A 23,687-nucleotide genomic window follows, 5' to 3' on the forward strand; every position below is an offset into this window, starting at 1 on the left:
CACACTGAGGCAAGTCAGTATCTTCTGGTTCCTAAAAATACAGTATTGTACACACAAAAAATCCGCGATGGTATATATCTATCTCTTAGGGATAACCAACAATAACAATTTTTTATCCTTTACTTTTTACGAGAAATAATTGCTTATTATCGAAGCAATTTTAAGTAATACAGCATTAATCCTTATCCAATTAAATACATTAAGTACATTGTGCATTTAATATAGATCAATATGGCTTTTGACAGCATGTAATTTAAATGAATATTTTCGAAGATATTACAGATTTAAAACGCAGGGACATAGCGGTTTATATTATCTAATGACTGAAAAACTATGAACGTTGTATATAAAGACATACTGTTGTATGTTAAGTATCAGCATTGCTTCCTTACGAAGCCTGGGTGGGTCGTTAGTAATTTGATAAAACGACAATTCGACTCGCGTGACCAGGTTTTTCCTGCTTTCTGAGACATTAAAATGGAACACTGCCAAACGGGAGGCAAATATTTTTTTTGTCCCGATAAGGCATTTGTACCCTCTTGGATTCAGCGTCTGAAACCTTATAAAAAATCCACCAAAGTAACGAGAGTTTTTTTTTTATAAACATTATAAGTCGCTTACAAAATTTTGAGTTTCCAAAACCATTTTACGAAATAATACATGAGTGACGCACTTATCAAACCTCTTTACGGGTTAAGATGAGGCCTTACATTTCAACTGCGTAGAAATCAAACTAGAGCTATGTGCTCTTTGCCGAAACCACTTTGTAAAATTCGTTTATTATAAATATTATTATTTTATCAAATTCCGCAACGTCGAATGAAATAATACTAAAAAAAATAATTAACATAATATAATCTATTATAATATATATTTTATTAAATGTTTTCCTTTTTTACTGGATATGTTAATGAAAGATAAAGTGTTATACAAAAACTACGTACTAAATATGTTTTGCCTTGCTTTCCTAAAACTAAGTCGTTTTTGTCCTACTTCTAAAATTAAATATATACGTATTTAAATTTGAAATTAACAAAAGATAACACATATAATCTAAGCATCAGAATTAATTAATAATATGCATTAAAATATAAAAATCCAGATTAGGAATTAATGCGTCTGCGTCTTAATAAAAAGTAGCTATTTAAACTGGCAGGTAGAAAATTAACATTACAAAACGAGTAATTGGTAATTGATTATTGTCTATTAAGCTAATAATAAATTAGAATTCAGTCTTGGTTGAGTGTATTCGTGGGGCTCAAGACAAGGGATATTGAAACGACAATTACTTTCAAATACTGTTTCAATTACACATCTTAGGTACTTAGTGATAAAAATGTTTAGAATTAAATATTGTAATAAAACCTTTTCGTGTCAAAAGCCGTTTAACGTTACATATTGAAACGATAATTTTGAAATTTAGTGCCTTTTTCTTTACACTGATTGAATATTAAATATACCTACTTAAAACATAATTAAAGCACAGCAAGTTTAAGCATTAGTGATAATTTATATCTACAGTACATATTACTTTCCAAATCATTTTTAGTCAGTAAAACTTCTCGAAAGTTCAAAAGTTTCCTTCTAAATTTTAAGAACATCTGCCTACGTGGATCTATGGCTTTCTCATATTCAGAGGAGAAAGTTTGGAGCTTAGTGCACCATCGCATCATTCAATCGACAGAACTCTTGCATTCAGAGCCGAACCGTAAGTTTAGGGGGCCCTGGGCTAACACTACTTAGGGGCCACCTAAGACATATCTGAACGTAGCCTTGAATTAAATTAATTGAATGGGTTTTGAATTGCAGAACTCGCAGGGCTGCAAACTGTTCAATCAGTTTAATTTAATAAATTTATGGATTATTTTGCATTATCTTCTATTTTTGCCTTTGACTTGACTTAGCGGGGCCCCCCTTGAATCCACGGGGCCCTGGGCTGAAGCCCAAAAAGCCATACGGTAGATCAGGCCCTGCTTGAATTGGATTCAACGTGCCGTTCGGAGTTTGTGTGTGACGGTGTTAAATAATGTCTCAAATCATGTTAAACCGCTGGTTCTCTGTTGGATTATTATGTAATGTTACATTTCTTGACACATTATGAGCCGTCTCATATCATGCGGCGCCGTACAAAGATCGAGAAATATCTATGTATGTCGTAACGTACTAAAGTGGCCTAAATATTCTTCTCTAATTCTAAATGATATAAGTTCGTACCTATAAACAAAATTATTGGTGATAAAAACTGCATTAATATATTTATGAGATTTAAAACATAATATTAAAATATATGTATTATTCTATGTATTCATCTGTATTATGTTATCATTACATAGCATAAAACAAAGTCGCTTACCGCTGTCTGTCCCTGTGTATGCTTAGATCTTTAAAATTACTCAATGGATTTTGATGCGGTTTTTTTCAATAGATAGATTGATTCAAGAGTAAGGTTTATATGTATAATACACGCACAATATATTAGAGAAACACTGATAATTTTAGAGGTTTCTAAAGTTATGTCGTGAATAAACAATTTTTTTTGCGCTTATATTGTGAACGCTGGCTGACCCTACGAGATAGATCAAAATAATGTACTACAGTATTGTACACCGCAAAAAGGTCTTCAAAAAATTCTGCGATGGTATATGTCTATCTCTTACGGATAACCCAGAATAACAATTATTTAACCTTTACTTTATACGAGAAATAATGGCCTATTTTCGAAGCGATTTTAAGCAATACAGCATTAATCCTTATCTAATTGAGTACCTTAAATATATTTTGCATTTAATATAGATCAATATGACTCTTTGCAGCATGTAATTTAAATGAATATTTTCGAAGATATTACAGATTTAACGCCTAATTTTAGCTGTATGTGCATTGTTAATTAAACAGATTTTGTAATATGTAAAATAATAATAGTAATTTCTGTTCTTATCTTAATTTATATGATAACCTGGGGATTGTCTTTATCTAATCTAAATGATGTAGATTGTTGTATGATGAGAATGGAAGAAGTATCGTTAAGAATTTTGGCAGTTTTCCATGCAGCCCGCATAAAAATCAACAAATAGACCTAGCTTTTAAGTACAATAAGTGTCTACAGCTTTAAGATTCAAGAACAAACATAAAAAGAAAAAAAAAACTTATATAATAATTATGTTCGTATTATACATATAAATCTTTCTCTTGAATGACTCTGTTATTGATAAAAACCGCATTACAATCAGTTGCGTAGTTTAAAAGATCTATGCTTACAGGCGGCGGGAAGGAATGAAGCTGAAATTGATACAATCTTGTAAAATAATTATTAATACGATCTTAATAATTTACTGGTAAAATAATGGATATAATTCGCGGGATAATGGAATCAAATAGCCGGTCCACGAGTGGATAGACATTGTCGCTGTAAGAAATAATAAAAATCCCCCAACCAAGGGAGCTAAGATGTTATGTCCCTTGTGCCTGCCGGAAAACTGGCTCACTTACCCTTCAAACCGGAACACAAGAATACTGAGTATTGCTTTTTGGCTTTAAAATATGTAATGAGTGGTTGGATGTTGGATGTGGTGGAGTGGATGGTACCTATCCAGGCTACCATCATGGCACAAAGCCTGTCGATACATTATATCGATACGGCCAATACATTTAATTTATTCCGACGCTTACCGAGTCACGGGAGTGTGAACTACGCCAGTATCCAGACCGCGAGCCGCAAATAAGAATTCCTAAACAACTCAGAACCTCTGGATCGGTCTTGAGTTATTATATATGAAAAGGATGAATCCTATTATCATAATATATGCGTACTTTGCAAGCACGTGCATCGGCTCGACTAGATAACGAATGTAGGCAATCCATGTACTTTATCGGTACTATGTAATTTATTTATCTTTGTTAATATAACGAGATCAAATAATTTACGATTTATCGTTGAGGTCAAATAAAACATATACATGTAAAAGAAAGTTATTTGTTAATTAACTGCTGCTAGTTATTTGTACGGTGTATTTATATAAATTGTATGTATCACTCTCGCAATTAATTAATAACGTTTTTCTTTATTGGTTAAGTTAAGAATTAAAGTAAAACAATACAGTAATGTAAGATAATGTTATAACAATGTTCCCGGTTCTAGCGTATCCCGAAGAGAGCTTAAATTTCCCGCCAATGTTTTCTTTTTTTTTTAAATGTTGCCCGCTTCAAAAATCGTAGCGACAACATACATTTATTTAATAATAAAAATGCTATTGGTATGAATTAGGTTTACTCTTATACTTAACGCTGCGTCGAAGTCGTCCCTTCCAGTCGCGCTGTTATTTTTTGCAAAGTTTAGCTTATATTATGATTTTCTATGTAAAGTGCTCATCATTTATAATACATAGCAGATGAGATGTAATTTTTTCCATGTAACAAATAGCTAAGAACTCTGTAATTTATGAATCGATTTGATTTTTTTTTTAAATTTGTTTGATCAAATTTAAATTTGTAGAAAAAATGTTGTTTTCTTTTTATTTGATAGTATAAGAATTATTAACTTAACTATTTAAATTTGATTAATGTATGCAAATGTTTGAACTAATAATCTCATTTTATCTAGTAATAAATTAAATGTTTATGTAAAGTTATGCCCGGAATAGACTAGGCATATTATTATATTAAGATTTTATAGATAACGAAATCGAATTTAGCATTCATTGATTTGCATGCAGGATAAATGAAGATTAAACAAATAATATAATACTATGATGTATTTTAATACGAAGCAATGGGTTCCGTTTATTTATATTTATCCCGGTCCTTCTAGAATAAAAAATATTTATATATTATTTTAACATCCCTGAGATACTATGTTATTAATATCTACTTGAAGTAAAAACTTTTTTACCACTGTTTTGCGAATATTACGCGTATGGAAGACTATAAAATTTAGCACATATAGCAACAGCAATATATATATACATATTGAATACGTAACTTTTACTTGTGCCGGTAGGACAGAGATTATTTCGCCATAGTCACGTCTGAAATATGGAACTTTATAATTTAAATTCATACTGCCAATGACAACACACGTCATATCGAAGCTAAAAACCAAGGTATTTTTCAAGTAGTAACTTAACATTTTTCTTTATCAAATATATTTCAATGGCTTGAATACATTATTTAGACCTCGGAACTCTAGTAACCGTTTTATTGATGTGTGCGTGATATGAATATACTATTCATTTGTTTTCGGTGACCACAAACAAACATTGTCATTCAACCTTGACAGAGAAACGTGGATGTGTGAGTCAGGCGATTTTATTTACTACAATGGCACGTTTAAGTCCGTTTATAGAGTGAGCGTTTTACTATTGAATGTTTATTTTGATCTGTTTTTAATTGACTACGTATAAATGAGTACTGTTCTTAAGACTGATTAGCGTAGTAGTCTCTTCAACTACTGCGTTTTGATGATGTTTGAGTATGTAGGTATGTCAGAATTACTATATATGTATAATGTATATTACTTCAAATACAAGTTCACTAACAGTTAAAACCGTGAATGTAATATTTTAACGTAACAACCGTCGGTTAGGTATATAATAGGAGCACGGTAGTATACAAAGTAAAGCTAGTTTTTGGGTAGTCTGGTGAAGGAGGTGGGGGGGTGGGGGGGTGTTTGCGTACTTGACTTTAACTTAATTGACTGGATTTATTTATTTATTTATTGTTTTCTTTGATGATGACATAAAGATGAGATCTTAAAGGTTAACGTAAACAAAATATTAACATAAAAAAGGCGCGCAAAATGACAGCAAATCGCTCAAAGCCATCAAATTCAAATGAATAATATTCTTTATTAAAATAGTCTCATAAAATCATTCGTCAATAAGTCGTTAATTATAATTATCATCTTTATATAAAAAATGACAATGTGTGTGTTCGTAATTCTTCTCCTGTGGCGTCTACGGTTAAGTAACACACCAGAAATACGTAAATTGAGATCAGCAGCTGGTTTCATTCAATCGTACCAGAGATACCTCAATCATATTTTCATACATTCGATATATAACGCAAATAAGCTACTTGACTTGAATTTGGTAACCAACATTGGGCACTAAGATATTATTTCCTTTGCTTGTAGTTCACCCTTCAAACCAGAACAGAACAATTTACTAAGCATTGCTGTTTGGCGGTAGAACAGCTGATGAGCGGGCATGAGGTTACCCATGTCAGGGTTGTAAAAAATCCTAAACCCAAGTAAAAAAGAAGGTTGAATATGCACCTTGTACTTGAAACTGGTTAACTCTCATTCGTGTTTGTTCTATAAAGATGGTAATGTTCCAACCAAACAGGTTTTATTTAGGTTGCAAATGTAAAAAAGTGGAAACTGTTTCTACGAAGTCAACAAACCCGATGCTTATTAGAAAAAAAATATAAATAGTAAGAATTTATATTCTTATTTTTCATCTTCATCAAATCCTATCGTTAAAGTCATTGTTTTTAGCACACATAATCTAATAGACGAATAAATATCCATCACAAATATATTACGTTACCAAATCCGTGGCCGAAGAAGTTGTCCGGCGGATAATGCTTTAAATTTATAAAACGAACACTATTATTTTTATTAAACAATATTCATTTAATACCTTTATTATAAATAATAACAATAATAATAATGAATTTAAAAAGCTAATAAAAATTGGCACCGAGACTTTGTCGTGACCAAGTGTCCAGGAAATAATTCCACTACGCGTGAAAAAGTATTTCAAAATGTTGATTTTCATAATGAAAAGCCACAAAAATATATTTCGCCAAAATAAACATACTTTCTTGCAATAAAATAAAATAAAATTTTAAACCTTTTTTATTCCCGCGAAAACGCTGTCAGTCATTATAGTGACGTCATATTGGTAAAAACAACAGTCATACATGTACATTAACAGCCTGTAAATTTCCCACTGCTGGGCTAAGGCCTTCTCTCCCTTTGAGGAGAAGGTATGGAGCATATTCCACCACGCTGCTCCAGTGCGGGTTGGTGGAATACATGTGTGGCAGAGTTTCGTTGAAATTAGCCACATGCAGATTTCCTTACGATGTTTTCCTTCACCGCCGAGCACGAGATGAATTATAAACACAAATTAAGCACATGAAAACTCAGTGGTGCTTGCCTGGGTTTGAACCCGCAATCATCGGTTAAGATGCACGCGTTCTAACCACTGGGCCATCTCGGCTCTTATACATGTACGACTGGCACATATCCAACGTTAACAGCTTTAAATATTTGGTGTTTTTAGGAAGAGAAAAGGTGGCATTTGCCGAGCATTGCTGGACTAGGATTTGATATATTTTCTTGAATGCCAGAAAACATATATAGATATATATAGATAAAAATATTTTGTTAAATAAAATAGTGCCCGTTTACCATAAGGTGGCCCATGTGCTCGTGCGCCTGCCTATCGATTATCGAATCGGCGCTTAAGTCGTTATACTTCAATAGACAAATGTCTGATACATTCAGATGTAAACAGATCAAGTTAAGTACTGTATTCCATAATTGCGCATCACTTACGAGACCGCCTGCCATGTATCACTCCCTGGTATACGTACCCACTTCAATTGAGCACTTATGTATTGTAATAAACGACATAATTCAAGATATTATAATCGAATGATTAATGTTTATAATCATAACTATCCACCAGTAGTTTCCACTTCGATGTCACAGATGCAATTACAGAAAGGATAAAGATAAACAAACCTTAGATTTACCTATTCTTTGAAATTTATTAATATATCTTTATTTATAATACGATAATATTTCACTTAAGTACTTATACCTACGAGGGGCGTTCAATGTATTCTCGGTATATGTATGAAGGAAAAGGCGGAAAATTCTGAATAAATTTTATTTTTTAATATACTCCCCTAACATCTCAATACATTTATTTGTTCGTGAAAGTAACTTTTCAATTCCCTCTGAAAAATATTTTTCTTCATGGCCCGAAAAATGTTCGTTTATTGCTCCCTTCAACTCTTCATCGTCCGAAAAATGCTTTCCACGAAGGTCTTTTTTAATTTGATTACCAAAGTTTCGTTAGTAACATTCAAACGCCAAAAGCAAAAGCGTCGGAAGAAATATTAACCAATAACCATTCCGCACATCGCCAATGAGCCAAACCTTGGGTAACTGAGATGTTGACGACTGACGTCCCTTGTGCCTGTAGTTACACTGGCTCATTCCACCTTTCAAACCGGAACACAACAATACACAAAACAAGTATTGCTCTTTGGCGATAGAATATATAATGAGTGGAACTTACCCAGACAGGCTTGCACAATGTACCAATTATAAAACCAAGTAAGTTTTGAATCGTTAAATTTCGTCATCGGGGGTGAAGGAAAACATCTTGAGGAAACCTGCATGTGTCTAATTTCAACGAAATTCTGTCACATTGGAGCAGTGGTGGAATATGCTCCAAACCTTCTCCTCAAAGGGAGATGAGGTCTTTAGCCCAGCTGTGGGAAATTTACAGGCTGCTAATGAGACTATAGACTATTTGTCGCGTAGTTTCAAGGTTAAATATCTTAATGTGTCAACGTCTAATAAAGAGCGTAGTTTAAAAATTGAATAATGAAAGCTGCGTGTAAGCAGCGGACGTTTCAATTCCTGCGAGGATATTAACGTTTGTTCGCTTTCATTGACATAAGTAATTGCATTAATGCTAGATCACTTAATGCGTCTATACTTACGCTGGAGTTGTCAATAAACTAACTGTTGAATAGCATTAGTGTTCGTCTTGTATGAAGTGTTGCAAATCAGCGTGCTGTTTTAATTTTTTCTAGACCAAGAGCCAGTGACCAAATTTAGGTGTTCATTTTAAAAGTCACGAAACTTCATTTCAATTCATAGTAAAGCTTCAATACCTACAGATAATGAAATACCACTTCTGCCAGCCCTGTGTGGCCGGGGTGGACTACCCGCATTTTTTAAGGAGGATAAGAAATAAGACTTGTTTTTGTTAAAGTATTAAGGTTTGTTACAGAAATAACCCAAGCCTTTTGAGTTTGATTCTCGTATCCGTCTGTCCGTATGTCATATTTTACTTTTCTTTTCAGTAGGCTAGCGTTTGACCTCTGTCTTAACTGACGTTAGGCATCGACACGGTCAACTTATTAAGTTAACTCTAGATTTTAAGTCACCAAAGTTGTACCTATCGAGAAATATGCTTCGAAACAATTCTATATATTTGACATTTCGTACTTATGTATAAGAATTAAGTGAGTAAGTTTTGTTAATATAAGCAATTTTGAATTTCTTAATAGACGTGACGTAATCTTTAAAAATAGCTTTTTATTTTATTTACATTTAACACATAACTAACTTCGTTTTACAAGTAACGCACGCAGTTAACTATTCAACCAAAAAACTCAAATAAAATCGTAAACTAAAATGACCATTGATTTATTTGGATTTGGTTAAAACGGAGAGCCTTAAAATTAAAAAGATATTGACCTTTACATGTTCAAATCAAAGACACAACATCATTTCGCTTCCGTCGTAATAATTATCGTAAACAAAGTGTAATTATAATCACAGTGAGTAATCGTTCATCGGAGACAGGTACGTATTTAATAAAACGCAATACGATGTAATCAAAATAACTCCTACACGTGGCATTGACGTATTCAATGTTTTATCTTCCAATTAATGTAACGTCATTTACCTCCTACATTGTATGTTATTTTTTTTTTTGTTCAGTCGTGCTGTTTGCCCCACTGGCCTTTACAGCGTCATCGGGCGTTGGGGCGAGTACTAGACTCAGCCTTGAAGTTTAGCCCTTTTGGGCTCGAGTGACGTTCGTCCTGAGGGTGTCTCCAATGAGATCGCACCTCGGCTCAGAAAGTAGTCGGTGGGGAACACTTTGTATGTGTGTTATCGGATTTAAACCGTTACTTTATAGAAAAACTGGTCAAATTGCTACGTGGTGGCTGTAAGTCCATCTGGGAAGTTTATCCCGCTCATCAGACGTTGTCTTGTTCCGATTTGAAGGGCAAGTCAGCTAACTATAGGCACAAGGGACATAATATCTTAGTTCCCAATTTTGGCGGCGCATTGGCGATGTAAGGAACGGTTAATATTTCTTGCAGCGCTATTGTCTATGAGCAGTGATAACCACCAGGTGGCCCATTTGCCAGTCAGTCTACCTAATTTCAATAGAAAAGTAATAATTTTCGAGGAAATTCTAGAAAGCGAAGTTCATGTGCAAATCTTGATAGAATATTTTTATGTAACTAAGCTCATATATGCAATTTTCAATTTTCATGAAAATTTAATGAAAAGACCCACCGGTTCCGTAAGTAAATTATATTTCGAACAACTGACAAGGAAATAGGTAGCTAGCTGTAGTAGGCACCATTTTAATTATATGTTTATGTCAATCAAGTTATATTTATATATATTACCCGGAAATTCACCAATCCTTTTAAGCATTTTTATTTCAAGCTAAAAATGTTTTATAAATGTTTCTGTATGCTTGCAATACGTACTAATTAAGTAATTTGACCTTTATATATAATTTGATATTATCCAACGATCACTTCTGCTCCCCCAGTATGAAATACTAAACGTAGTCGTTTTTTTTTCATAAGTTTTATTTACTTGTCTTTAAAGGTATGTTTACTTGGTGGTAGGGCATTGTGCGAGGCCGTTTGGATAGGTAGGTACCTCCCACACATCACAAATTCTACCGCTAAACAGAAATGTTTGTATTGTTGTAGTCCGGTTTGAAGGGTGAGCGAGCCAGTGTAACTACAGGCATAAGGGACATAATTTAGTTCTCAAGGTTGGTGTTGGTGAGAAATGTAAGAAAAACCCTATTTCCCAGTATCACTTTAATATACATATATAATTTATTTTCAAGTAAATTAATACGATTTATACAAGATTATTTCGATATTTTAATTTAATTTTAATGTAAATTTAATTTAATCTTTTTCCTTATAATTGATATTCAACAGTTAACATTAATGTATTTTTTTTCGCATTATATATATATGTTTTCTGGCATTCAAGAAAATATATCAAATCCTAGTCCAGCAATGCTCGGCAAATGCCACCTTTTCTCTTCCTAAAATGTAAGCCGGGGCGCTAGTAATAAATAATATATAATTAATGTCCTGCTTAAATTAATATTAATATAATTAATGACCTGAACTTATTTTCAACTACAGTGGCCAATCACGTTAACTAGCCAGTTGGGTATGATATTATAATGTTAAAGAGTAGCTACTGAGTTTCCTACCGAATCTTCTCGGTAGATTCTTCCTTGCGAACCAGTGGTAGCTATACATTAATTTTATAATGTAACATGGCGATTCAAAAGTGATCTTATGTGCCTATATGAATAAAGAATACTTTGATTTTTATTTTGTTCAAGTGTTTGCACAAACACAAATGTAGTCGCTATTTCTTCTCTGACTGTCATAGTTTGGAGATGAGATGAGATGAGATGAGAGGAGGTGCAAGAACATTGCCTTAATATGCTTTCGGAGATGTAGGACTTCCAGTATACTGATTCGGAACTGCTGATAGAAATTTCATGACAGGACACCCGATAAAATTGATTGTCATTTGAATTTAAATCTGTCGTGTTATAAGTTCTGAACCAAAAAAAAACTGTTAAATAAATAAATTAACCAGTTATATAATAACCCATTAGTAAATGTGTTAATTTAGTTAGGTAATTCATAATCAGCCACTAGTAAACCATTGTACATATGAATCCACTCATTATAGTTTGTACATAATGGTAATTATAAAAGACGAAACGTATTGATCGAATTCGTGTTAATTATATTTCAACCAAACTGAATATATTTATTACCTCTTTAAAGGATGGAACACTAGCCCAGCAACAGTAGATTTAAAGGCAGGTTTTTACAACTAAAGTCACTAGACAAAGTTTTAGATCTAAATCCCAAGGTCTCAACTATATTTTGCAGTGTCATGAATGTGTTGTTTTATTTTACTAAATGCGTCTTCTGTTGAATTGAAGCACATTATTTAAAAACCATACATACCTTTATTGCCTTTAATTTGACGCTGTCAATATAAAAAAGAGAGCCTTTATAGTCGCAATTACCTCAGGGACTATATATTTTAAAACTAACACAGTTATAGTTTAAAAAGCGATACTTAAATGCTAAGTATATATAAATAATGTCGTTGTCTCGTCGCAGACACTCACTAGTCAGGATTTTTTAGAAATTTCAACTTTAAGGAGAAACTTTATGTTAATTGTTCCCGTACGTAGTAATATTATAAACTTTGTCTGATTATTTGAATGGGCTATTCTTAGCGAAAAGTTTTTATTTACGTTGGATAGCCCACTTATTGAGAAAATTATAGTCGCAGATCTAAGCCGTTCAACGTGAGTAAAACCACGCGGAGTCGCGAGCAAATAAACACAGTAACAGAGTCGGTCGTTGCTACACAAACATGTCATGTCTGAAGATACCTAAATTAATCAAAATTGTCCATCTTCCCAGAGTGAAGCCGGACGCGAACATTATCTACTTGTGCTCGTTCGAAGTTAATTCATGACGGTTCAAGATCTTTCTTTATATGAGTTTGAATTTTTGTATATGTTTCGTATTCGTGTTGAACTGGTGCGATCAGTGCAGGCTCTTCTGAATGTAGCAGGCAAACCGTTATTCTAACGTCAATTCTTTGTATTGTCGTGTTTCCGTGTAAAGGGTGAGTGAGCTAAGGTCCTTATGGGTACTATGATTACCGAGACGGACTAGGTGAAAAAGTCCATCCTTTTCATCAATTTGGTAAAGAAAATAGATCGATTCGTACTTTGAGTTACACTAAAACTATCTGATCAATTCCCCTAACAGCAGAGAAAACGAACAAGGCTGATTGAAATCGACTGACTAGGTAAAGAAGGAAGAGAGTTGACTAAGATCTTATTATAGGTTTATTTAATTCTCGAACCACTTAGTGTTTCCTTAAAGAGCCATAAGTGGTCCATTACTAACATGACATAAAATGGTCCACTAAATAGGACAACCTAGGAGTCATGTTCTATGATTTCCAGATGTGTTATTTATTTATGAGATACTTCAAATATAACAACACACATAGCGCTATACTTTCAATGAACAAACATCCTAATAGATTATGTTATTTTTGCTAGCGAAATAACGTCAAGTTTTCTATGGTTTCTTGTCACGTGGTAATATTTCACTTATAAATGGAAATTTAATGGGTTTATTATTTCATCAAATAACTCGTCGATGAAACCAGATTTTCGACAAGTTTAGTTACATTTAGAATAAAGATTTGGACATTTCATTATATTGCGTAATATATTTGTATAGTGGAACTGTTTTGATTTACATATGATTATTATTAACTGGATTTAAACAGTATTCCGTTCAAGGTCATGTTACGTTTAAAAGGGTTGCTCACATATGTGAGTTGTTGTGACTGATTTGGCAGATTTAAGTTATATTCTAATGGGTATTTAGTGGTTTCACGTGTCGTATGCAGATGCGTTGTTGCCAAAGGTATACTTTTAGATACATTATAATATTGACAGCAACGTTAGTTTCAATACATTTTTAGGACAGGCAGTAATTCTCATTATATGGATAGATTATTATTATATATACTTATTGTGTAATTATTATATTGCAGAAAAATGTTAGGACTCAAAAATAAATGACGTCTCGTACCTACAACGGGCGGACTTATGGTTAATTAGCCATAGAAATTAAAAATACATATATTTGTTGCTGCCATAAATTTACAAATATTAACACTACTAGTAATAGATATATAAAAAAATAATATATTATGTATTATTAATATACAATTATATATTATTTAGTAATACTTAGTAATGTTGTGTATCGGTTTTAAGGGTGAGTGAGCCAGTGTAATTACACTTACTTTCTTAGCACAAGGGATATTACATCGTAGTTCCCAAAGTTGGTGGCGCATTGGCGTTGTAAGAAATAGTTAATAGCGTTGATGTCTATGGGCGGTGGTGACCATTTACCGTCACCTGATCCATTCGTCCGTCCCAATAAAAAAAAAAAACATCTTTAAGAGTAGACTAACTTTATATTCCACGTACGAAATCGAAACGGATAGCTAGAGTAATTTCAGTAGTTCGGGATGGCAAAATAAAATTATGTTTTACAATGATGCTCCAATCTCTCTATATATCTTTACAATCCCCCACAATCATCCAATTATTTTCCTTATGACAGCTCAATCATTTTTAAAATAAAAAATAGTGTTACATGCCAGTATTAAATGTTATCCCATAAAATAATATTAACTAAAGTTGTACAAATTACTGATCAATTAATTACAATAATAATTGTATATATTTATAATATGTGATATTATTAATGATATAATTAATTATAATATCCTATGACGTAGCACCGTATGGAGGCTAGGGCTAGTCTCGTAACACTAGTTTTATTGTACACATTTAGGAATATTAAAGAAAGATTTTGTGATAAGCGACATTAAAATTGAGCGACTTCCTATTTAACACACCTTGGCATAAATGATCTCTACGAGGTCGTTTCAATTGAAAAATGTCGATCCCGAAATGATTCCCCTCGAGTTCACATATAGTATATTCTACGAAACTCGCAAGCAAGTATACATTATGTAAGGTTTAAGCAATAAAAATGCTACTGGATACTTAATGTTATATAAAGTTTAATTTATAATGTATTTAATATTTTTACTAGACTATTAAACTTCGCCTTTTAATATGTGTTATGGCACTTGTGTTAATATAAAGACATTACAACTAATTGAGCTGAAATTGTGTAAATTTTAAAACAGGTTTACATAACCGATTGGGTTTAAGTTAGGTGAACACTTTTGGTACTGGGTCAACACGATATAAAACTTTACTCAGAAGAAAGATATTGGGTAGAGATAAATTGACAGCTGTTTAATGTTCTACTGCTAAATTGAGCTCGTTTTCTGCTCAGAAGAAGGCTTGGCGCTCATTCCACCTCGCTGCTACGTTGCGGCTTGGTTGATACACATGTGGCAGAATTTCCGATGTATATGCACATGTTTTATAGTAATGTTTTCCAAAACCGCAGAGAACGTCACGTCAAAATTCTCTCACGTCAATCCTCGGGTACATTTTTATGTCATATAGGTAGGCAAACTAACAAAGGTGCCACCTGATGTAAGTGCTCACCGTTGCCCGTAGATTATCACTGTAAGAAATATTAATCATTCCTCATATCCCCAAACTTGGGAACTATTCTGCTTACCATTCAAACACAATAACACAAAGTATTACAGTCTGGCGGTTGAATATCAGGTAAAGTCGGTCAAGCCGCTTACAACACTGGAAAATTGTATTTTTATTGATACCCGTCTATAATGTAAACAAAAGTTCGTGTACTTGAATTTTTGTCATTAAAATCACTAATAAACGTCTGCATTATAATAAAATTTGCCATTGAAGTAAATCGTCAATATTCTTTATTCTATTTAATGAAAAAAAAAAAATATGTTAAGTATATATTATTTTACCTGTAGCGAAGAAGCAGCGATTTGCTATATACAGAATGCAGTTAACTCGTAAAAAATATTGTTTATTCGTGTAGGTTTATAAAAGCATTGTTTTATAAACCTAATTAAATGTAAAGGAACCCTTGCAGAAAGCAGATCCTACTGAGAAGAACCGGAATGAAACGCAGTAGCTACTTTACTCTGCCATTCAAATTACAGAATATGTCAATAAAGTACAATTATTTTTGTATGTACGCCGCCTAGAAATCATCAATTAATGAGTGCACACATTTTTATCATTGATATAATAATATATTAATTAATATGCCTTATTTATCAATTATTTTTTGATACGAGCTTTAAAACTATTAATAATAACTTTAAAACTAATATCAATAATTATATTTAATATCTAACTGTGGAATCTTATCAAAGAAACGAGGACCGTGCCCCAAAAAGGATATTAACGTTGCGAAGTCGGACACTACGTTTTATTAGTTTATCTTTCCTCCTCGTGTCATACAATCATCGTTACCGATTATATGATATATAACATAGTTATATGATGAATACATTACGTCTTAATATATAAGATATATTACTTCCTGACCTTGCGAAGGATATAGTGTCATTTAATCTCCTGGAACGTCTTGTGGTACACCTCGGATGTATGTATCGAATTAAATTATATATTGAATATTTATATATAAAAACGAAATACTGATTAATCACGAAATCTCAGAAACTAAACCACCTACATACTTGAAATTTGGCAAGTAAGTTTGTTTTATATATTTTACGAAACTCAACCCCTAAGGGGGTAAAACGGGGGTTAGAACTTTGTGTTTTACAAATTTCGCGCGGGTTCAGCTAGTTTATATATAAATATATGTTTTTTTATTATTTCTTATTATTCTTTATATAATAAATTATAATAAGCGAAGTGTTTCGACCAACAACTAAAGAAACATTCGTGTCGTTGTTAGATTAATACCGTACATATTTATGTAGATTATATTTTGACAACAAGAGGAGTTGAACAGAATAACAACATTTGACTTTTAATTGACGCGGTATCTTCGGTCGAGATCTTGAATTATATATGATATTCATTATGGAGTCGCGAAATAATGACAGTCTTGAATGTCGGAATTTTTGTCGGACGTTTGGAAGTAAAATGCTTCTTAATATACATAAGTAGTGACGTAGATTTTTTTGTATAATATCTAAAAACATATTAATCAAGAATTGTCTGTAACTCTAATATAGAAGAGCGATAAATAACTTGCATGGAATATGTTAAATCAAAGTGTATCGTTAAGAGCTGAGATGGCACATTGGTTTGAACTTGTGCATCTTAAACGATGAGGATGCGGTTGATGATTGCGGGTTCAAATTTATTGCAAATCTATAATCAATATCATAGACTATCCCAGCTCTCGACCAATGATAGCGCGTCATTTCGATGTCAAATGTTGTTTATTTGGCTTTTGTTCTCTGTAATAGACTATAGTTACCAATGGAACTTGCTCATTATTAGCTACCCGTCCTTTCTCCTCCTTGAAGTTGAAATACCAGATATAAACTGCCAACATTCTTTACCGGGGCTGCTAGTGACAATAGCTTGAAAGAGAACGCCTTATAACTTTTTATTTAATAACCAGACTTGCAACCGTATAAACTTGGCTATTATGATAGATCATACGTTCAAAAAGCGTCTATAAATGTTGAATACAAGAAATATTACATTACATTTTACTTTAGCAGCCTGTAAATTTCCCACTGCTGAGGTAAAGGCCTCCTCTCTCTTCAAGGAGAAGGTTTGGAACATATTCCACCACGCTGCTCCAATGCGGTTGGTGGATTACATATGTGGCAGAATTTCGTTGAAATTAGACACATACAGATTTACTCACCGTCGAGCACGAGATGAATTATAAACACAAATTAAGCACTTGAAAATTCAGCGGTACCTGGATTTTGAATCCGAAATCATCGGTTAAGATGCAAGCGTTCTAACCACTGGGCCATCTCGGCTCGACAAGAAATATAATCAAGAAAACAAAACGATATACGTATACTTACAAAATATATAGGTGTGCTAACACGTTTAAACAAATTAACCTATCACCGGACCTTAGCACGAATAATAATCTTACATAACACGGAATTGAATGATAAGAGAGCGCTGACCTCTGTGCTGCACAGTAATGTCAATGTTATACAATTCGCTATCTATTAAGATATGTGTCAGTTCATACGTGATTTTTATATTATGTCTTTAGTTCTTTGGTGTACAAGGTACCTTATTCTCAGAGCCGTCTCAAGCTATGTTGGGGCCCTTGGGCATCCAAGAATATGGGACCCTTTTGGTAGATACTTACTACCATGTACAGATAATTTGCTATTGGCTAGGCCTTAAGTTATACTTTTATAAGTTTACGTACACGGTTTGACCCAGTTTACATAAAACGTGATTCCTAAACGAAAATCAGGGTTTCAAATCCGGGCAAGAACACATTGTGGTTTCGAATGATTAAAATTCATCTTTAGCTTGGCGTGAGAAAAAAATCTTATAAGCAGAAGTCATTTATAAATGTTTCAATAGTAAAAAATTGGTATTTGTTGATTTCTGGACGATAAATTTCTTTTGACATATTTCGAATCGATAGTTTTATATTCTGATTTTTTTTTCTCGATGATAGAGGAAGGCAGATTGTTTCGTCACGGTAGCTTGCGAATGCGATCCTGTGGCGCCCGCCGAAAAGATGGAGAGGGGTACCACTGGTTTTTTAGTACCCATATTCCGGTGTACAAGGCGCACTAGGCGTCCTGGGCACCGGCGAATCCCACCTACCCCGCACTTCATGTGGGGAAAATGCGTAATGCGTTTTTCCAGGTGGAAAAAAAGGTAGGAGGATTATCAAATGGGCTAAGCATAGGTATGTCAAAAAATTTGACCTTATGATATCGGGAAGTGTAAGACCGAAGTAAGCGATAATATATGCTGCATCACAGTATGTCGTAGAACTAAGAAACCATTGAACCGATTTACATAAATACCTAAATGTTTTAAGTGCCTAAAACGGTTGTAACGATTCTTTATGTACAGCCATCGTCCCATAATCATTGGGACATAAATCGGCTTACGCTATTAATATTTAAAAAAACGAATGCGAATTTGATGTTTTAAATACTGAAGCGATCATCATAAAATTACATCAAATAATCATATCATACTCAAATGCTGCTTTGAAATTTTTGGAGTTATTCATCTTGAGCCAGTAACGTGGCCTACAGTGACGCGCTTGGTTGTCTAAATAGTGTGTTTAATTAGTCTCATAGTTTGATAGCTTTTACAATTGTTTAAATATTATGAATTTTTACTGAAGTACTGTACTGTACTGAAGTACTGTGTGTTTATTTAAATGATGTTTTTAATGAACATATTATTTTTATTAGAATAAACGGATCAACATAATTAATTGGTAATGGATTCCAAAGTAGATTGTTACCATTTTTATCGTTTTGGTTCAAATCGGTGACGGTAAGTGGTCGCTAGGGATGCATTGTGATTTTCATGGTAAAACCTCTCCTTGGGGAATCGTTTGAAGGTTGGCATTTGAGATTAAATATATGTGACCTTACCAATAAACGTATAGCTCTTTCTGTCATTAGAAATATGATATTCGTAGGAAGGAGACAAAGCATTGTGTATCTACTCGTCTATACTTATACACGGAAAACAGATTTATGTAAGTTCTAACTGAAACAACTACTAAGCCTTTATACATAGTACATACAACTCATACTAGTAGATTAGTCTATAATATTAATCTTAGTTTCACTCGCTTTCAATTTAGACTTTCAATTTGACGCGACAATCGTGAATTTCACGCTTCTTCTGCTTATTAATACGAATTATACATAAATATATAATTTCAAAGCGCCAATAGCGCAATGATTTACGGGCAAAGAAAGGCGCAGGATCGATTCTGGCCCCTTGGGCTGTTGTCGTCCCCACTCCTACACAAGTGATAACCTTAAAAGGAGGGGTAAGTAGGAATATAAGTAACTCCTTAACTAATTTGGGGCATTGCTAGTAATCTTTTAAGAAAACAGTTATTATTTTTTATTCTGAAGCATTTTTTATACTGTCTTGTTTTGTTTTGTAACTTATCTTGGAACGCATTTAAGATATTAAATATTTAGGTATTTAGTTTGCTCAGTCCTTTTTTGTTTGTAACTTGAAGTTGTAGTTATTTTAAGTAGACATTTCTTAACTATACCCGGCGGCAACCAGTCACATAGTATAATAACGAAAATAAATAATTACTTAATCTATCAAATGATAAATAAGTAATATAAAAACAATATATATGCTCCATACCTTCTCCTCAACGGGAGAGGAGGCCTTAGCCCAGCAGTGGGAAATTTACAGGCTGATTATGTTATGTAAGTATTAAAACAATACAAATTCATTTACAAAAAAAATTATGAACACTACGCCCTGAACTATACAAATAAAAATTAAAAATAGTTACTGTATAAACCATGACCGCGTCGAATGGTGGTAAAAATGCTAGCAGGTTTTTGTACTTTCAAGTTCGAACATGTTTCAACTGAAAAATAATGCGTATTACGTAACACTGCTAATATTACTTATAATATATTATTTTTAATTTTCAATCGACGCTGTTTCTTTGTCTAAATGGTTCAAATGACGTCATTGTAGGATAATAAAATGCGTTGTGCCTCTATTTTATTAAATCTATTTAATGCAAATGACCTATTCCAAACCTATCTAAATATCTCTAAAACGAATTCGGAAGCAAAATTATGGATTAGAGTCATTCATGAAAATTTATTGACGAATTTCTACTAATGCACATTAAAGATTTAATTATTTTAAATCTTTCATTTAAAAACTAGTATTGTTATGATAATAATACTTATTATTCCTATTTTCAACTATGATTCAACAATGTTCAACTCAGAGTATGTCTCGCTATAAAAATAATATATTCTTAATTTAATATTATTGAATTTTTTTTTTTTACTATCGTTTTTCTTGTTATAGATCTGCCGCAATAGAGTGCGCGTACGCGATGCGCGGGCGCGCGCCCACGTGCCGACGCTTGGCGATCTTTTTGATCGCTCTCTGCGCAGGCGCGGCGCTCGCTACTGCGCTCGCTTGGAACTCCATCTTTGAATCTGCATTTAATTCTGTAAGTACATTGCGACATAATCTATAATTATATTATAAATCTGGTGCGTGTGTACCATACAAATAAATGTGTTAATATACACAGCGAATATCAGCTTCACGAATAATTATAGAGGAAGCTACATAACGTAACAATACTTCATATTTTTTTTAGAATTTTAGTAGGTGTGGTCACCACCACCTGTAGACATTGGCGCTGTAAGAAATAGCAATACATCAGCAATCTTGGGACCTAAGCTGTTATCTCCATTGGGCCTGTAACTAAATTGCTCACTCAACAATAAAACCGGAAACCACAACACTAAATGTTACCGTTTGGCGGTAGAATATCTGATGTGAGAGTGTTACATGGTTTTCAAAAATGGAATCTGTTCAAATACACCCAGTATTTGAACAGAATTCATTTTTAAAACGACACAAAATTACTGGTTTGGCAAGTAAAGGCAACGTAAGGACATTAAACAAGCGTTTTTCTTTTTAATTATAATTTACATCTTACTAGCGGCCCGGTACGTACTTCGCTACGTATAAAGGATATAATACAAAAATGAGTTAGAACATCGATTCATTTCTTAAAAAAATATATTTACTTAATTGCTAGCTGTTTAAAAAAATAATTCCAAAACATTTGGATAAACAATATTTTTGGTTTTTCCATTTTGAATGTGAATAAACAAACGGCTGGGGGTACCGACTATGGAACAGGCAACATAAAGTTGGTCGTGTGAAAAACATGTTTCTTCCAAATTCACACCACAAAGGTGAAGTGTTTGCCCTTGGGGCCAGATTTAAGCAGTGCAGTGGCATAGCAACCGGTTCCAGTGAATTTAAAAATTCAACTGGAAAGTTCAATGCCTCATCTTGATTCATAGCACTGTCAAGTGATTTATTTGTCGTGAATACACCTGGCAGTTTCTCTTGAATTTGAAAATTAATAGCATCGATATGAATGTTCTTTGGTGCTAAAATGGCGCGTTCTCTCAACCAATCATGATTTATATTATTCTGAAGAATATTCGGTTATTTACCGGTTTGTGGATCAGTTATTGGTATATTGATATGGTAGCCACCGTCACCTTTCCAATGCAATATTGGGTATTGTAATGCATCATAACTACGATGAAGTTCCGAAACACGTTGCAATTCCTCATTTCTGCGATGAAGTACAATATCACGGGATTGAAATTGATCACCAACATTTACAATTGCAACCTCATCAATTGTCGGTGCATTGAATTGCCTGGCATGCTCTCCAAAAGGTGTTCTATCAGCCCTTATTACGAATTTGTGATTATCAGATGGCATACGATCGAGAGCAATTTTAAACATTTAAACTAATGCGTTATGCTGATGGAAAAACCATTGTAGCTCTCGAAAAAATTCTCGTCTTGTATTAGAAACAATTGTACGACGTTGATCCAATTCACGATTTTAATCACCAATTTTCGGGTGGAATTTTTAATGCTGGCAATCTAACTTTGCCATTAGCACAACACATGCCGGGCATTTCACCTGAAAATTTTGCCGGATCATAATGTGGACATATTACGTCCATCATTCCGATGTATCCGTACATACTATAATCAATCTGATTGTTGTAATTAAAAGCAGCACACATCGTTCCAGTCAAAGTAGCACGACGTATTCGCGATCACCGTGGAAGATTCAGTACAGGCACAGGGTCAGCTGATCTATTTCGTGCACTACGTTCACGCTGCGATGCATTAGCTTGTGTGCGTTCATCTGCAGTCTGTGATCGTCTTTGTGATGTCACATAATTTGTATTACGCGTTCGCCGACCTATATTTGCTCGTCTGGCTCGTGGCATTGATCCTTCATCCTTCATATACAAAAGAAAAAATTAAATTGAAAACAAATTGCTACATTAATAGTGGTGTATCAGTATTTATACATGTGATTCTGGAAATATACGGGACGAAATATTGGTGGCTATTTTCCCGCAAGATATCGATTCAGTTTCGCGTAAAAATAAAAATACAAAAGGAATAGGTATTGACTACTAAATCAATTCTTTGCGGGAAAACAAGCAAAAAAATTTAACACTGTACCTATATAACTGCATTCCTTGTCAATGTATAAAAAAATGTCAATAAAATAATCTATTAAAAAATAATAAAATACACAGCAGTATGTTTTTTTAAAATTAATAAACACACATACATGTAATCACTTCAACAGTTCAAAACTTACCGTTTGTGTAAATGCGTTTGACAATTTAATTCAAATAAAGCCTGCTAACTACATGAAACACCGACAGCGCACTAAAAAACTGAGTTCAATTTAAAAATTGAAAGTACACGCTACTTTTAAATCGACAAACGTAAGTAAATATTGATATGATTTTAGTTTTTAAATAGCAATTAAGTAATGTATTTTTTTAAGAAATAAGTCGATGTTCTAACTGATTTTTGTACTATTTCTAATGACAGCCCAATCATTTTTAAAATAAGAAATTGTGTTACATGCCAGTATTTAATGCTATGCCATGGGTTATTTGGGAATAATAAATTGAATTAAGACGTATTACCTATTGAAACTGGTGGATGAGTGTACTCATTTTTAATCGATACTTACTTTTAATTTGACAGACAATTCCCCGTCTAAAAAATCTCCATTAACAAAATGATCCGCCATTTATTGAAATCATTTGTTACAAAAAATGTGATAAATGAAGAACCACTCGACCGATTTTGATTTTGTGCAAACTTCACATAAACCATCTACTAAATGGTCCGAACAAATTCGGTTTGGATAGATGAGCCCGTTCTTGAGTTATAAAGTGGCAACGAAAAATACCACTTATTTTTATATATAAGAAGAAGAAGAAGAAGATATGCAAAGAAGTGTTTAATAATAGTCGCTACAACCTTGGCCTTCTAC

General features: G+C 33.3%; 1 protein-coding gene across 1 annotated transcript in view; it reads left to right on the forward strand.

Moving 5' to 3' along the window:
- The window catches only part of LOC113395953 (protein peste-like), a 64,325-nt gene that overhangs the window by 24,182 nt on the left and 16,456 nt on the right, over nt 1-23,687 (forward strand). Inside the window, exon 2 of the mRNA XM_026633701.2 lies at nt 20,640-20,787. Within this exon, the coding sequence (XP_026489486.1) occupies nt 20,668-20,787 (120 nt within the window). The 5' untranslated portion in view covers nt 20,640-20,667. The remainder of the gene's footprint in view (nt 1-20,639; nt 20,788-23,687) is intronic.

Source organism: Vanessa tameamea, chromosome 10 (genome assembly GCF_037043105.1).
Source record: "Vanessa tameamea isolate UH-Manoa-2023 chromosome 10, ilVanTame1 primary haplotype, whole genome shotgun sequence".
Lineage (NCBI taxonomy): Eukaryota > Metazoa > Arthropoda > Insecta > Lepidoptera > Nymphalidae > Vanessa > Vanessa tameamea.